The 15,903-nt window shown below is 41.2% G+C and overlaps 2 protein-coding genes across 4 annotated transcripts in view; one reads left to right on the forward strand and one right to left on the reverse strand.

Moving 5' to 3' along the window:
* Positions 1-1,327: 1,327 nt before the first annotated feature.
* Positions 1,328-4,903, reverse strand: LOC125929503 (basic proline-rich protein-like). The gene is made up of 3 exons (XM_049640766.1): positions 4,877-4,903; positions 3,998-4,466; positions 1,328-1,982 (listed from the first exon to the last, which is right to left on the reverse strand). The coding sequence occupies exons 1-3, from the start codon at positions 4,901-4,903 to the stop codon at positions 1,939-1,941; spliced, it is 540 nt and encodes a 179-aa protein (XP_049496723.1). The 3' UTR covers positions 1,328-1,938.
* The window catches only part of DEUP1 (deuterosome assembly protein 1), an 82,611-nt gene continuing 70,132 nt past the window's right edge, over positions 3,425-15,903 (forward strand). Inside the window, exons 1-2 of one of the 3 annotated variants that reach the window (XM_049653440.1) lie at positions 3,425-3,552; positions 5,402-5,474. In XM_049653440.1, coding sequence (XP_049509397.1) covers positions 5,446-5,474 — 29 coding nt within the window. In that variant the 5' untranslated portion in view covers positions 3,425-3,552; positions 5,402-5,445. Of the gene's footprint in view, positions 3,553-4,165; positions 4,255-5,401; positions 5,475-15,903 lie in introns of those variants that run through there. The other 2 variants (XM_049653430.1, XM_049653435.1) reach the window with 2 other exon arrangements.

The raw sequence follows: 15,903 nt of genomic DNA on the forward strand, positions 1-15,903 counted from the left end.
ATAAGCTGTCTCCTCTATAAAACTTTAGCTCAAAACCGTACAAAATCTTCAGTTCCCCTTAACTTTTCGAAACCATAGTGCCAAAACACTAAGGGTCTACTATAAGAAAGCAAAGTACAAGAAAAAAATATGATTGGCATTTTCCAAAAAAATTGGTTTTGCTTTCTACAGTGAGACCTGCTGTTTAGAACTCCCATCAGGATCAGGAAGACACATTCCTTTGGCACCTGGGCCCCCGGAGAGCCGAAACTAAGAGGTAAGGCCCTCTCATTTAGTCTGAATTCTCTTCGGAGGAGCAGCCCTTGCTAGGGCTAGAGAACGGATAGCACTGTGAACTGTAACGCGCTGAAAGGCCTCTCCCTGCCTGGCTAAGTGTCCGAGCTACACGCTTCTCTTCAGATGTCCGATCCCTCTTCCAACCCAGAGAAAATCAATGAGGATTTTGATGGAGGAGACTTCCACAGTCCCTCTCAAATCACGTCTGAATAATTTAGACTCTCTCACACTGCATGACCCTTTACACTCAATGAAGGGCTTTGGCACATTGACCAGACACCTGTATTCTGGGACTGTGCTGTCCAGTATGGTAGCCACCAGTCATGTGTGGCAATCGAACACTCGAGTACAGCTCTACGAACTGGTTGGGCTGTAAGCATAAACACCAAGTTTTGAACACTTCGTATGGTAAAAAAGAATGTACAACATCTCAGTAATTTTTTTAGTAACTAAATGTTGAAATGGTACTCTGGATATATTGAGTTAAATAAATATATGATTAAAATTAACTTCACCTGCTTTTTTTAATTTGGCTACTACAATATTTAAAATTACATAAGTGGTTTGCATTATATTTCCACTGGACGGTGTTGTCTCGAGGGCGATCTTGGTTCTAAAGACTGAATTTCCTCTTCCTGAATAGTTATTTTCTCAACTAGGATATTTTTTTAAGTATCTCTAGAAAATTCCTTAGCTCCTTTCTGTTTTTGGAAGTAGCATGATATAATAAGAAAAAAACACTTGGGTTCTAATCTCTATTTTTGTCATTAACTAGCAATGAAAGTAGTCAAATCATTTTATTGCTTTGGGTCTGAGTTTCTTTATGTAAAATAAAAGGGTTGGACTGGGGGGACCTATATGGTTTCTTCCAGTTCTATGATTATTTGATTTGATTATAAAATTTCTTCTAAAATATTTTCCAAGGATAATATAGACTTAGGTTTGATTATAAACTTTCTTCTAAAATATTTTCCTGGATAATATAAACTTAGCTTCTTATTACAAAAATACATAATTTTTGAACCTTCTTTTAAAAACTTTTTTAATGTTGATTTATTTTTGAGAGAGAGAGAGAGAGAAACACAGTGTGAGCAGGGGCAGGGGCAGAGAGAGAGGGAGATACAGAATCCGAAGCAGGCTCCAGGCTCTGAGCTGTCACCATAGAGCCTAACACAGGGCTCAAACTCATGAACTGTAATATCAGGACCAGAGTGAAGTTGGATGCTCAACTGACTGAGTCATCCAGGTGCACCGAACCTTCTTTTGAAGAAGATAAAAAAATAAATATTTCCCTTGTTAAAAGGACAGACATTAGGGTAATTTATACAACCTTGCATACGCTAAAGTGCGTGTTTATTTTCTGTGCTGCCATTGTAAGTTTTGCCATGAAAACTATTTTGTTAATTACAGTTTTTTCCATTTTTCAGGTTCAATCTATGGCTATGATTATTGTCTATTGTATATAATTGATCCATTAGCTTCTCCTCCATGGGTCATTCTCATTCCTCAGACATACATGTCTTCTATATTCTCTTTTGACCATTTATGGTTATATTTTTTATCTTATTCTGACCTTGCTGTGTCCTCTAATTCTCTTTCAGCGTTGAGCTCTCTTGCCATCTCATACCAGCACTCTGGTCACACTCTTCCACTCCTTTAGACTCAGGAACTTCCTGCTCTCCTCATCCTTTCCAAAACAATTTCATCTGGAAAGATATAATAATAGGTACATTTCAGGTAAATTGCAATCTGCAGTTACTTCTGCAAAGTGTTGGGGATGAGGTGGTGGGAAGGTAGGTCTTTGTATTTTAAGCCTTAATTTGCACGCTGAAATGAAAACCTTTATTCCTATTAAATTGAATGGACTGTTTCTTTTTTTTTTTTTTTAATGTTTATTTATTTTTGAGAGAGAGAGAGAGAGCACAAGCAGAGGAGGGGCAGAGAGACAGGGAAACAGAGAATCTCAAGTAGGCCCCGTGCTGTCAGTGCAGTGCAAAGGGGACTGAACCCTCGAATCCTGAGATCATGACCTGAGTCACAACCAAGAGTCAAACGCCTAACCAACTGAGCCACCCAGCCGCCCCTCAGAGTGTTTCTGTTCTATATTTAAATTGTCTTAAACTCCATCACAGTATGTGAATTCTCACACATTTATGCTTTGCAAGCCCTGCCCACACCTATTCTTTCTTGTGAAAATGTGGCTTTAGACATATCTACAGTTACCTATGCAAGATTCTGACCAAAGAAACCTACTCAACCTTAACTTTTGGACAGAGTTTGCGAAGCACTGAATTTGGCATAAGACAATCTAGGTTCATTATCTTAGCCACACTTGAACTGGATGTATCACCTTGGACATATCCATGATTCTAAGGTAATCTGCTAAAAGGAGCCCTAATAACACCTGTTACACACATGTCACATGGTACTTCTGAGCATCTAAAGGAAATAACCAACATGAAAGCACTTACCAATGGTAAAGTACTACTCAGTGTGAGTGATATTGGGCATCCTGAAACTTCATGAAATTTTGTTCCTAGTTCCATTTTCCCTTCTTTGGGTCAGAATAAATACACTGACCCGTTGAGTTTCGACAAGAACTAAGAATATGACTGAAGGTTTTCAGAATAATGGAAAGTTTCAGGTTAAGATGAAACGGTCACTGTCTTCATTCAATCATAATGAGAGCTATGAAACACATATTAGAACTAATAACCTAAGTTACTTTACACAATTCATCTGTGAAACTCAATTTGTCAAGAAATAGTAAATGTTTTTTTTGAAATTCAAATGGAACCTGGGTGGAGGGATTAGGGTCAACGTTAAATTGCTAGTCATTTTAAGTAACAAATTCATGTTAATGTTATGAAAGTGGAGTGTAAAGAAAAGACTTTAGAATTAGATGTTAATCAACTGGATTTTTGAAAAAGGCTCCTGCTCCTAAAATTGATGCGAAAATATTTTCCAAATAAATTCAAGTGCTGAAAAATATTATTCAAAGCATCTGTAGAATATACACATGTGTGTACATGTATGTATGCATATATTCTTTCCTGTTATTTCTTTGAAATCAGAGCTACGAGACAGAGTTCTATCATCAATTATTCTTGGAATTTAGTGAAAAAAGAAAAGAATTTGGAATCAGTCACTCGGTTCCGTCCACCTTCCCTGGCTTAGGAGCTATTTCCTCCTCCCTAAAAAGGGAGGCAATCCTGTCTGCTCCGCCTAACTCGCAGAGTTGTGCTAAGAACCCAGTGCGCCTTATGGGAAAGGCAGGTACGGTTGCTGATAGGACGATTAGAGGAGTCGGGCACTCAGCAATGCAGTTTTAAAAACCCCAGATCTTCGCAGCTGGCGAAGAGAAAGGCCGTTCTCTTTACCCCAAATCTATTCCATTTTTGATACCATTTCAAATGTAGGTAAGAGGAAGGAGGGCCAGGGGCATTTAAGAAACCCGGACGCAGAAACTTCCTCTCCCCTCAGCTGTGTATATATACTCTTCCCCTTCGTCCGTCCGTTCAACAATATTTCTCAGACCCCTGTCGGGTTTGGGACCCTGGGCTAGGCAGCGACAGCCCCGAAGGGGAAAGGACCCAGAATGCGGTCCTGAGGAGCCTTCGGCCTAGGGAGCACACACTGGACCGGTAACTGCGGGCCAGCGAGGACCCGGGCCCCAGGCCCCCCACCCCCGGCCCCGCCGCTGCCGAGCCCATCCCCCTACCCCTCCGCGGCGGCAGCTTGTTTCGGCCGCGTCCCCATGGCAACCAGTGGCGGCGCGGAGGGCCGGCTGCTGGCGGGGAGGGAGAGGCCCTAACGGCCTCGGCGGCCGCGGGGCGAGCGGACCCGGACGGCGGGAGCGCGGCGGCGGGTGGCGAGCGGCGGGCGGCGGGGCCCCTCGGGGCGGGCCCGGTGGGCGGTGACCCCGGCGTTCCCGCTCCAGGGGCTTCAGACCTCGCGGGAGAGCGCGGCGCAGCGCAGGTAATCCGCTCCGGCCTCCAGGACCCGGTGTCCACCCCGACCCTCGCCGTCGCCGCTCTGCCGGGCCGGCCCCAGGGGCACCGGGGACCCCTACTGGCCGGCTGCTTCGCGGGGGGCTGGGCGTGAACCGTGCTAGGTCTGGCGGGGGCGCGCTCTGGCGGGGAGAGTCTGGGCTGTCGGGACGGTCTTGCAGAACCCAGAGCTGAACCTCCCTGAACAGGCAGGTGTAGATTCTAGCTGTGTGGTCTTGGGCAAGTCGCCTAGCTTGTCAGTGCCTCAGTTTCCCTGACGCTAAAGTGAGTGATTGGAAGAACCTGCACAATCAGTTTATCTGTCCGTTCTGGTCCAGTTTTCCTTCCCCATCCCTGCCCCTGGCCCCTCTGCTCCACACACAATCCCAGAGCCTCTCTTCAATTCCTTTAATTTGGAAGTGACCTGAGCCCCGGGGTCTTCCTCGTCTTTCTACCATCTCAATGCTACTTAATTGACTTTAATTCAGTGATTCAGAGGAGTTGAAGTTCTTTTCAACACTTTGTCCAATTCTCCTCATATCTTATTTTTTAAATAAAACTTTGTTGCTGGGGGAATTTTTTTTTTTTTTTTAATTTAGGCAAGTACTAACAGGGCAAGCAGGTGCCCACAAAGCCATTGAGGAATTATAAGATTTATATTTTTAGGCAACTCTTAGCCTTTTTGTCCTAAATCTCCTGGTATATTCATTCTAACAAAACCCAGAAAGGGCCAAAGAAAGAATTTACTCGAAGGCAAACTTTTAGGAGACAAGAAAGGAAAATTTGAGAACATTTAGCTGTAACACCTCCACAATGGGTATTGTTTGACCCCTCTCCTCTTAAAGTGATAAGCACTTTGCACAGTCGCTGGGGCCAAGATGTTGCTCAGTAAATAGCGAATGAATGCTCCTTACGGTCAATGCCACATATTTCAACTCATCACTTAGGCAATGTCATAAATGCATGGGGGGACTTAAAAAGGGGGGGGGGCAAATTTCCACATTTTGTAGAACCAAGAGCTACTACACTGAGAAAAGCTCACACTGCATGGTTTGCCAACAGCAGAGTCTTCTTGTTTTATAGGTTAATGAATGTAAGCATTTTAGAAAGCTAGGTCATTTTTTTCCCCCTAACAGATTAAAAACCAAGAAACATAAACCAGAAGCAGCAGTTTCTTGACATGGAGAACCAAGCCAATAATACAATGGGGTAAGTGCTGAAAATTATCTGTCTGTTAAGTTGGTACTTAACTATGCCCCAAACTCCCTGATGGTACATGAATTTTGAAATTTGGTATTAATAGAAGGATGTACCAATTACTTTTGGTGAGGAGGATGGAGGGAAACTCAAGTGATTCTAATTAAGAACCTATGGTATGAATCTTTCCAATTTTGACTATGGATCTGGACTCGAAAATCACCATTTCCCCACATTTAGTGAGTTTTTACAGTGTTTTGGGATGATGGGTGCCCACGCAGGCCTCTTGTGCTCTTGGGTTTCCACAGGGCAGTGGCTCCCACCCATACTGCCCCTATCTTGCTGCATTGAGTGTCCCAGGCTTCTCTCCACACTTGCCCTTAAGGCCGAACTCAATCCTTAGCCTCAAAACAGATCTGGCTCCTACAGACTCTTTTTTTTTTTTTAAACGTTTATTTATTATTGAGAGAGAGAGCATGAGCATGGGAAGGGCAGGCACAGAATCTGAAGCAAGCTCCAGGTTCTGAGCTGTCAGCACAGAGCCCGACGCGGGGCTCAAACTCACAAACTGTGAGATCATGACCTGAACCGAAGTCGGACGCTTAACTGACTGAGCCACCCAGGTGCCCCATGGCTCCTACAGACTCTTAAGTATAGAGAACAAACTGGTGGTTACCAGAGGGCACGTGGGTGGGGAGATGGTAAAATAGGTAAAGGGGATTAAGAGTCCACTAATCATTGTGAGCACTGAGTAATGTGTAGAATTGTTGAATCACCACATTGTACACCTGAAACTATTATATCACTGTAAAGTGTACTGGAATTAAAATCAAAAATTAATAACGTTTCGGGGCACCTGGGTGGCTCAGTCGGTTAAGTGTCCGACTTCAGCTCAGGTCACGATCTCACGGTCCGTGAGTTCGAGCCCCGCGTCGGGCTCTGGGCTGATAGCTCAGAGCCTGGAGCATGCTTCCGATTCTGTGTCTCCCTCTCTCTCTGCCCCTCCCCCGTTCATGCTCTGTCTCTCTCTGTCTCAAAAATAAATAAACGTTAAAAAAAATTTTAAAAAAAAATTAATAACGTTTTAAAAAACTGGATTTGTCTCCTCAAACAACAGTAAGAACTGGATATTTCACCAAAGTCTCATGAAGTGATAAGGAATAGAATTTGTACAGCACTCACCATTGTAAATAATTAAATTCCCTTTCACAAATATCTGTCCCCACCCCTTCTGTGCCACCTGCACCACAAAGGTATCTCTTCCTATTGTTTCATTAGTCACCTGGCCACTGGCTGACTCCAGAGCTGGGGGACAGGGGAGGGGCCAGTGAAGGGGAGTGGTACTAGAGTGCCTAATCTGGACTGTGACTGACTTGCACTAGTCATACCACCCAGGTGGCTCTTCTGCGCTGACCGTGACTTTGACATCAGACTAAAGGAGGGCTGCACAAGTCCAAGTAGTTACAGCTGTCAGTTTTGTAAATCCTACTCTATACTTCTTACAACAGCCCCGTTAGGCATTGTTCTCATTTTACATCTAAGAAAATTGAGTGTATTAGAGTATAGGCTGAGGTCTTGCAATAAAGAGGCCCCAAAATGCCGTGGTTTAAATAAGGCTGAAGTTTACTTCTGTCTCATGAATAGGTTTAGGGATAAGCAGACCAGGACTGGTAGGGCAGCTCTACCATCCTCACTAGGTGATTTTTCATCTCTGGACCCAAAATGATTTGCTTCAACTCCCACCACTGTGCTCCTGCCGGAGGGAAGGGGGAAGGGCAAGGGGAGAATTTGGTTCCTTTTTGGAATGTGCCCCTGAAAGAGCAGGCCTCACTTCTCGTCATTTCCCACTGGCCAGAGCTACAGCTAGCTAAAAGGAAGGTTGGGAAGTGTGATCTCTAACTGAGCAGCTCTACGGCCAGCTAAAGCTTAGGTGAGAAAAGGAAGAAGAGTGGATATTGGTGGACAGTTAGCAGCCGCGGCCACATTTCTGAGCTCAGAAAGGTAGAAAGAAAGAGAAATAAAGCAGCAGCTTGCCCCAGAATATGCAGCTGGTTAGTGGAGAAGGTAGGATTTGAATTCAGATATGTCTGGTTCTAATCCCGGCATCCTTTGCTACATTGGAAATGGGGGCAGTGAGAGTATCTGTAGCAGAGCCAGGTTAGGATTCTGGATTGAGCAGGTGTTAGGTCCCTGATGTGATGATGGCACTGAGGGCCTAGGTGCAGATTGAAGGTCTCAGACCTAAGGTTGGGTGCCAGATCGGAGGCCGTGGAGACTCCTATTTCTCTTCATTCATTCTTTTGGGGGAAAAGTGTGGAATATTGAATGTGTGGCAAGCACAACACTAAGTCTTCTGGTTCATACAAAGATCATTAAGAAACAGACCTTAAACAACTTAGAATTTAGTAGGGAGCTATAGCACTTGTACAATGTAATTGCAAGTGTATTAGAGTGTAGGCTAGAGTATAGACCAAATTCTCCCCTTGCCCCCCGCCCCAGAAGTGAATGAGAATTACTAGAAGTTTCCATGAGCAAGTACCCTACTGATCCCCGCAGACATGGGACCAGACATTGTTTACCATGGCCTACAAAGCATGAAGAGTCAGGTTGACTTTGCTTCTGTCCCTCATGCTGTTGAGAAATATGTAAAAATCTAGATCATAAAGACAGTAAAACTTCATCAGGGGCGTGTTACAGAGCTTATCAAACCATGTCACCTACATACGGTAATGTTTTGTGGTGCAACGTTCATTTAACAATACGTATCTAGAGTCTCCTATGAGCCATTGTTGTAGGCAACAGGAAAAGAGCAGTGAACAAAACAGAGACCACTCCTCCAAGGGTCGGTGGGAGTCATTAACATGTTTTCTATGGTGATGTGAAGAAAAATAAAGCTGGCCAAGGATGAGAAGATGAACGGGATGGTCAAACCAGCATTCCCTGCTAAGGTGACATTTGAGCAAAGATGATATTGGGCAAAGAGAGTTCCAGACAGCAGGAACAGAAAGCGTGAAGGCGTAAGGTGGGCGTTTTTACACAGAATATTTGTTAGGTGAATTATTCTCCAACAGCTGGGTTACAACAGGGTTTGGTTTTCATTTTAAATCCATGATTTCCCCCCAGTTATAGGTGTTTGTATTTGTGCCATCATAATCAACCTAAACTCCTTCTAATCAAAACAGCCATGTTTGAGTTTGTCCTTTTTATTTGTTTTTAGAGTGTGTGCCCAGAACATAATTATAAATGAGCGAATGATCTGTTTGTATTGGCCTGCTTAAGAGAACCATGTCTACAGTTTGCTTTGTTTCAGCTTCCTTATTAATTTCTACGCTTATTAACTTGTCCTTCTTGGATTTATTTTACTTCTTTTGTTCTCTGGATTTTTTTAGTTAAAAAATGTGGTTCACTTATTTTTATGATTTCTGAATTTTATGATTTCTTTAAGTAATAAAAGCCTTTCAAGCTCAAGTTTCTCCTGAGCGCAGCTCTGCTGTGGGGCCATCGTATTAGTGTTTCCACTCTCATTTTCTAAATAAATTGCCTGCGATTTCAGCTTTGATTTCTGTTTGACTAATTTGAGATATTGACGACATGAAAGTTGTGAGGGAGGGATTAATTATATTTTTATTACTATTCCTTTCTAATCTCCCTACCACCATGGTCACAGACTATGGCCTATGTGATATTTCAGTTTCATTAAGAGTGTTCTTATAGTCCCTTGCATGATCAGCTACTATAAATGGCCTTTGGACATTTGAAAACAAATGTATATTCTGTATTGGTTAAGTAAAAAGGTTTACAAAGTTATACATAAGTCATCAGACCTCTAATAAGATCTAATAATATTTAAATTATGTTTTTCAAATCCATTTTTACCTTGCTTTTTGTTTATTTGATCTATCAAATTTTATGGAAGATCTTCACCATAATTGTGGTTTTGTCCAATTCTTATAGTTCAAACAGTTTTTGTTTTACATATTTCAGTGTTCTGCTGCTTAATGTATTGAGGTTCATGGATGTTATATCTTGATATATGATTTAGCTTTATAAAATATCTCACAAATATAAGTTAACGTGTTTTGTTGTTGTTTTAAATTCTACTTCGCCTGATATCGATATTGCCATCTCTGTTCTGTTTTTAATTTATTTTAGTCTGTAATATCCTTGTTCATCCCTTTGTAATAGAAGAAACTCAGTCTTTTCCTTTCTGTGTGGGAGAAACCCAGTTCTTGCCTACTATGTTTTTCTTCCCTGTGTGCCTCCTTTACCTTCACAGAGAACCCTTCACTTCTGATGCCCTTGTCACCAAATGCATGGAGGTTTTTCCTGCACCGAGCAATTGTCTGTGACACCAGCTGGGTGTCCTACAATTTAGCTCAATTCTGACACTATCTACCTGGAGATAGCATGCAATCACACAGGTTAAAGGCTCAGTACCACATGACTGCTCCTCCTGCCACTTCAGATGCCAGTAACAAGCCCAGGTTGTCACCTGTGCTTCTGACCAACTGGCAGTATACTCCTATGGGGGGTTCCAACGACCTCCACCTTGGGCGCAATGCATTTGCTGGAGCAGCTCACAGAACTCAAGGAAACACGTTTACCAGGATAAAGGATAAACACGTTTATCAGATGAACAGCCAAATGGAAGAGAGGCATAGGGCAAGCTACGTAGGAAGGGGTGCTGGGCTTCCATGCCCAGGTGTGTTGCCCTCCCAGCACTTCCTGTGTTACCAACCCAGATGATCTCTGGATCCCATACTTTTGGAATTTTTATGGTGGCTTCATCATGTAAGCATAATGGATCATTCCCTCCATTTGCAGCCCTTCTCCCTTCTCAAGATCATGGAAGGTGGGATGAAAATTCCAGGCTTCCAACCATGGCTTAGTCTTTCCAGTGACCAGCTCTCATTCTGGGAGCCCACACAAAATTTCCTCGTTAGAACAAAAGGTACTCCTATCACACAAGAAATTACAAAGGTTTCAGAATCCCTGTCTCAGAAACCAGGGTCAAAGATTAAATATCAGAACAAAACATGCTCCTAGCACTCTTGTCACTTAGGAAATGAAAGGGTTTTAGGAGCTCTATGCCAGAAATCAGAAATAGACACCGATATATATTTTCTACTATCTCATTTCCTTGTTTTCATTTTTTTTATATTGTCTCTTGTAAATAGCATACGGTTAGATTTAAAAAATACCTCAGTTGGAGAGTCTTCGCCATTAAAAAGAGGATTTTATGATCATTAATATGCTAACGTTTGACCCATTTTGATTTCCCCAAATTTGCTACTCTGAGCAAGTTTTCTTTTTCCTCATTTTCTGTTAGAAGTTTTACATCCTATAAGTTTTCAATGAACACTTCCTACAAACATTGTAAATTTGGGTTTCTCTTTTGGCATCTTGAATTTTAACTGTATCTTTGACTTCCCCCATCCTTTTTTCTCTTTTAAGACTTAACCTTTAGTAGCGCCTGTGCTTCCCCATTCCTTTATCTCACCTCCAAAAAGTTATCTGGATTTCTAGTTCCTGGTCACTATTAATTTATATATAAATTATTACATATAGGATAATGTGAATTATTATTTTATTCCACTTTTATTTTAGAATCCTTTATTAATGGCTGTACGTTTGCATTGCTTATTACTGTTGTTTGTATGCAAAATCTTCCCTGTTCTTAATTTTTAAAACTATCTTTAATGTTTATTTTTGAGAGAAAGAGAGAGAGTGCAAGCGGGGAAGGGGCAGAGACAGAGGGAGACACAGAATCTGAAGCAGGCTCCAGGCTCTGAGCTGTCAGCATAGAGCCCGGCACAGATGCTTAACGATCTGAGCCACCCAGGCACCCATCCCTGTTCTTAATTTTTAAAAAATTTTGAATTCATTTTAATTTGACTGAAGTACTTCCTTAGGTAATCTTTTCATAAAAATGAACATGGGTGATATACTTCTTAACTTGTTACATGTTCAGATGTCTTACTCATACTCTTATACAGGAACTGTGTAACATTGCTCTTTGGAAGCACTGAGTATTGCAGAGGGAAAATCCAATGCCAGTCTTTCAGGTCTGTCCTTTCTTCCTTTTTTTTTTTCCCCCATGTTGTGTGTGTCTGAAAGTCTATAGAATTCCTTTTTTTATATAGTATTTTTTTAAGTTTTTTTAAATTTATTTTGAGAGAGAGATAGAGAGTAAGTGGGGGAGAGGTAGAGAGAGACACACTCCCAAACAGGCTCCACACTGTCAGTGCAGAGCCTGATGCAGGGCTCAAACTCACTAACCCTGACATCATGACCTGAGCAGAAATCAAGAGTCAGACACTTAACCAACTGAGCCACCCACGTGCTCCTATAGGATTTCTTTTTATCCTTGGAATTTACAAATTTACTGGATTAACTTTCTAGGTATGGAATCTTCTGCAATAACCCTTCACTGTATTTGGTGAACGTTTTTACACTAAAGATTCAAATCTTTTCAACTCAGTGACATTTTCTTCTATTTCTTTGATTAGTAATTCTCCACTCTCTTGTTTCATTCTCATCTCCTAGAAGGATTATATCTTTCTTTGCTCTCATAATTTCCATTGTGGTCCATTGTGCTCTATGTCCTGGAGGAATTTCTTGAGTTTTCTCTTTTCTTTCAGCACCGATTACATTATTTTTATTGCCTCTATTGAGATCTTTGGTACTGGCAATCATGTTTTATTTCCAAGAACTTCTTTTTTGTGTGCCTCTTTCATTGTTCCTTTTACAGTTTTATCAATGCAGTTTACCCTTGACTTTTATTAAAAATATGAATAAGTGGTGTCTGACATGATCTCTTATATCAACTCCTTTATAATCAGTCATTCTGAGGGTGTGACTCTGGTATAGTTCTCCACATCCTTCAATTCATGCCTCACCCCAGGCCCTAATAACTGCTCCACAGCCCCTCCTTTCTCCTGGCCCCTGCTCCTCTAAAAGAGAAACTAATTCAGTTTTTTTACAAAATCTGGACACCAACTACAGCGCAGCTGCAACTCCCTGAGGGCTCAGCACAGCCGCCAGCCAAGGTGTTCTACAGTCTAGTAGAACTGAAGACTACTAAAACTTATGCTTAGTAACCTTTGAGGGGCATTTCTAAATAGGAATTACACATATGCACTGAGCAGTCCTAAGGTCAACATAATACATATATAGAGTCCCTAAATGTATGAATTCTGCAACGTTGCTTTTACAAATGTTTCTTTCCTTGTATAAGTGGATTCACGTATAATGGATTACTTCTTTAAAATATCTTTTCTAGGGGCACCTGGGCGGCTCAGTTGGTTAAGTGTCTGACTCTTGACTTTGGCTCAGGTCATGCATAGTCTCTTCCTTCATGAAATCAAGGACCCTCATGGGGCTCTGCACTGACAGCCCTGAGCCTGCTTAGGATTTTCTGTCTCCCTCTCGCTCTCTGCCCCTCCTCCACTCTCACTCTCACTCTCAAAATAAGTATACACCATAATTTTGGTTGGATCAATATTCTGTTTGCCTAGTTATGTCTTTGTAAATGCCCTTCGCCTTTGAGCCATAGCATACTGGGATGATGCTTCCTTCCCTGCATAACATTTTGTTTTCTTCCGGAGTTAATAACTCTAGCGTCTTAACTATTACTTTTTGAAGTTTTCTTCTTCTCTGCCAAATTTTCTTCAAAAAATCACTTTCTGTTTGTATTTGACCAAGTTGGTTGAAGTGCTTTTCTCAAATGTCCCTGATCCCTGACTGCTCGCTCCTGTGTTAGATGGCGGAGTGGAAGCTGACCAGAAGCTCCGCTGGACGTGGGCGGGGCTTGTTGACGGGGCTTCTCTACTTGTCATCGGGCTTGTCTCTTTCAGTGCCTGTCTCAGGCTGATCAGATTCTAGAGAACACTCTTTTAAATTCTCCTACTTAGAGGGTGTAAGTTGGGCCACCAGCATTTACCCTCTACCTAGCTGGGTTGCTTCCTGGCTTTGTCTCTACTGCTAGCTCCCATTATTTTTGTGCTCATAGCTTAAAAATATGCCTTTGCTTTATTTTAGTAGAATTTGGGAAGGGAGCAAAATGTTTATGTTCATCCGTCTTCAACCGAAAGCCTCATTTTTCTCCACTAAATCATTTACTTTTTATTCTGTGACTTATATCTTAGCCATTCATCTCGTTCATGGAATCTTATCAAATCCTTCCTAAAAATCTGCTGCATGATCTGCCGATTTTTTAAATCTGCCATGAAAGTCGTATTTTCAAAGAACCAAGACAGATGGATATTAAAGTATAGCTTCTCACGTCTAATTCAGAAAAATTATTTAAAGCAATACTCTATGTGTGCATCTTTTTTAACCTTTAAAGTGTTCTTTCCCTCTGAGATATATTAATTCCTAAACACAACCATACTTCCCAGTTTCTTAGTTTAATACAGTTTTAATTATAATTTGTAAAAAAAATTCTATAAGTCAATATTTTGGTAGTTTAATAAATTGTGGTAAAGTAGTCTTTTTGCGCATTGAAAATTCTTTTTAATTTGATTGATTCTCTTGCCTTCTGAATGGCCCAGACTCTACCCCCATTATTCTCCCTCCACCCTTTATCCCCAGCCACACATAATCTTTTCCAGAGTAATCAAATTTGACAATTTGATTATCTGCAGGAGAAGCAAAGTGAAGTAGACCTGGGGTAAATCCCAATATTATTTCATATTAACACACAGAACCATGGCATAATTCATAATAAGCTACATATGCATTAGTTTGGATTCTGTTAGCCAATCTCTAGGACAATTAAAATTCCCTCTTGCTAAAAGGTCTATCTGGGGAAAGACTGCAGTGTTAGTATGTGTGAGGATAGTCATTTAATCCCTTTTCTATTTAAAACTAGAATAGAACAGTCATTATACAAAAAGTTTCAAGAAAAAATTTATCTGTAATACAGGTAATACAATAGTCATTAAAACTAGAATGAATAGTCATTATACAAAAAGTTTCAAGGAAAAATTTATCTGTAATACATGTGTTTAGAAGATCCTCCACTCTTTTTAGAATGTAAAAATATGAGATTTAAAGTTTGTATATACCTCGAATTCTGATGAAACATTGATAGGGAGTTGGAAGCTATCACATTGCACATTTTATTTCTCTGAATGTCTTTGATGAGTATGATGGAGGCCTTTAAAAGTACTTCTAAGCATGCTTTTTAGGAATAGTGGGATTTATACCTCCTCTACATATCAACATTAAGCTTATTGCAGATGAGGGAGAAGAATGGACCGAATATGAGCCACCATCTCAAATGTGCAGTAAAAATAGGCATTGTAACACTGCTAAGTCAGCACACACTAAGGATGACGGTAAATAGCATTTTTTGGACAACAAGAAAAGTGCTTGAGAAGAGCTATTTTTAGCTATAATTTAGTAACTAATTTTGAACAAGGGCAACTATGAAATTCTGATCTAGGAGTCATAAAGTAGAAGCCTTTCACTTTACTGTTTTAGGAGGAACAATCAAGTGAAGAGCAGGCAGACATCTCAGACATGTCTATGGAAGTGGATTCTGGGACTTCTGGGAGCTCTCCCATTCCATACTATTTAAGTTTCTGGTGTGGTGCGGTATTTGACGTGCGGAATAAGAATAGGTCTGTGAGCCACCACAGAAAAGTTAAATTATACTGGTATCACCAAATATATAGCAATATAAGTAAGACAAATAATACATTACCACATTTTAGAATGTGTTTCATTACAATATTTTGGAAAAGTTAAGACCCAGTATGATTGCTCATATTGCTCGTTAACCTTTTGAAAACGCATTTCCTTAGACTATTCCGTAGTCTCCTCTTTCTCTTCTGTCTATGCTTCCCTTCCTCATTCCCTCCCCTTCTTCCATGATGACTTCCATATTTATTTTTTAAGCCTGCCCTTCTCTCTCTCAAGCTGAAGATCCATTTCTATTCTGCTATCTATGTCCCAAAATGAACTCACTTTTTTTTTTTTAATGTTTATTTACTATTGAGAGAGAGAGAGAGACAGAGTACAAGTAGGGGAGGGACAGAGAGAGGGAGACACAGAATCTGAAGCAGGCTCCAGGCTCTGAGCTGTCAGCACAGAGCCCGATGCGGGGATCGAACTCACAAGCTGTGAGATCATGACCTGAGCCGAAGTCAGACACTTAACCAACCAAGCCACCCAGGTGCCCGAACTCACTTTTTTTTTTGTAGACTTGTTTATCCATTTTTATTTTCCAGTTTGATGATGAGTAGGCTGACGCTGCATCCCAGTTTGCCCAGAATAATCACTGCTTTATACCTATTGTCCTGGCATAATTATCATTAGTGCCCCCTTCACTTTCAGAATTGTCCTAGTTTGCAGAATTGATCATATGGTCACCGTGTAGCAGGATTCTCACACAGAGAGTCATGACACCGAGGCTTTTCTTTCCAGGAAGCAACTT

The sequence above is a fragment of the Panthera uncia genome, chromosome D1 (assembly GCF_023721935.1).
Source record: "Panthera uncia isolate 11264 chromosome D1, Puncia_PCG_1.0, whole genome shotgun sequence".
Taxonomy (NCBI): Eukaryota; Metazoa; Chordata; class Mammalia; order Carnivora; family Felidae; genus Panthera; species Panthera uncia.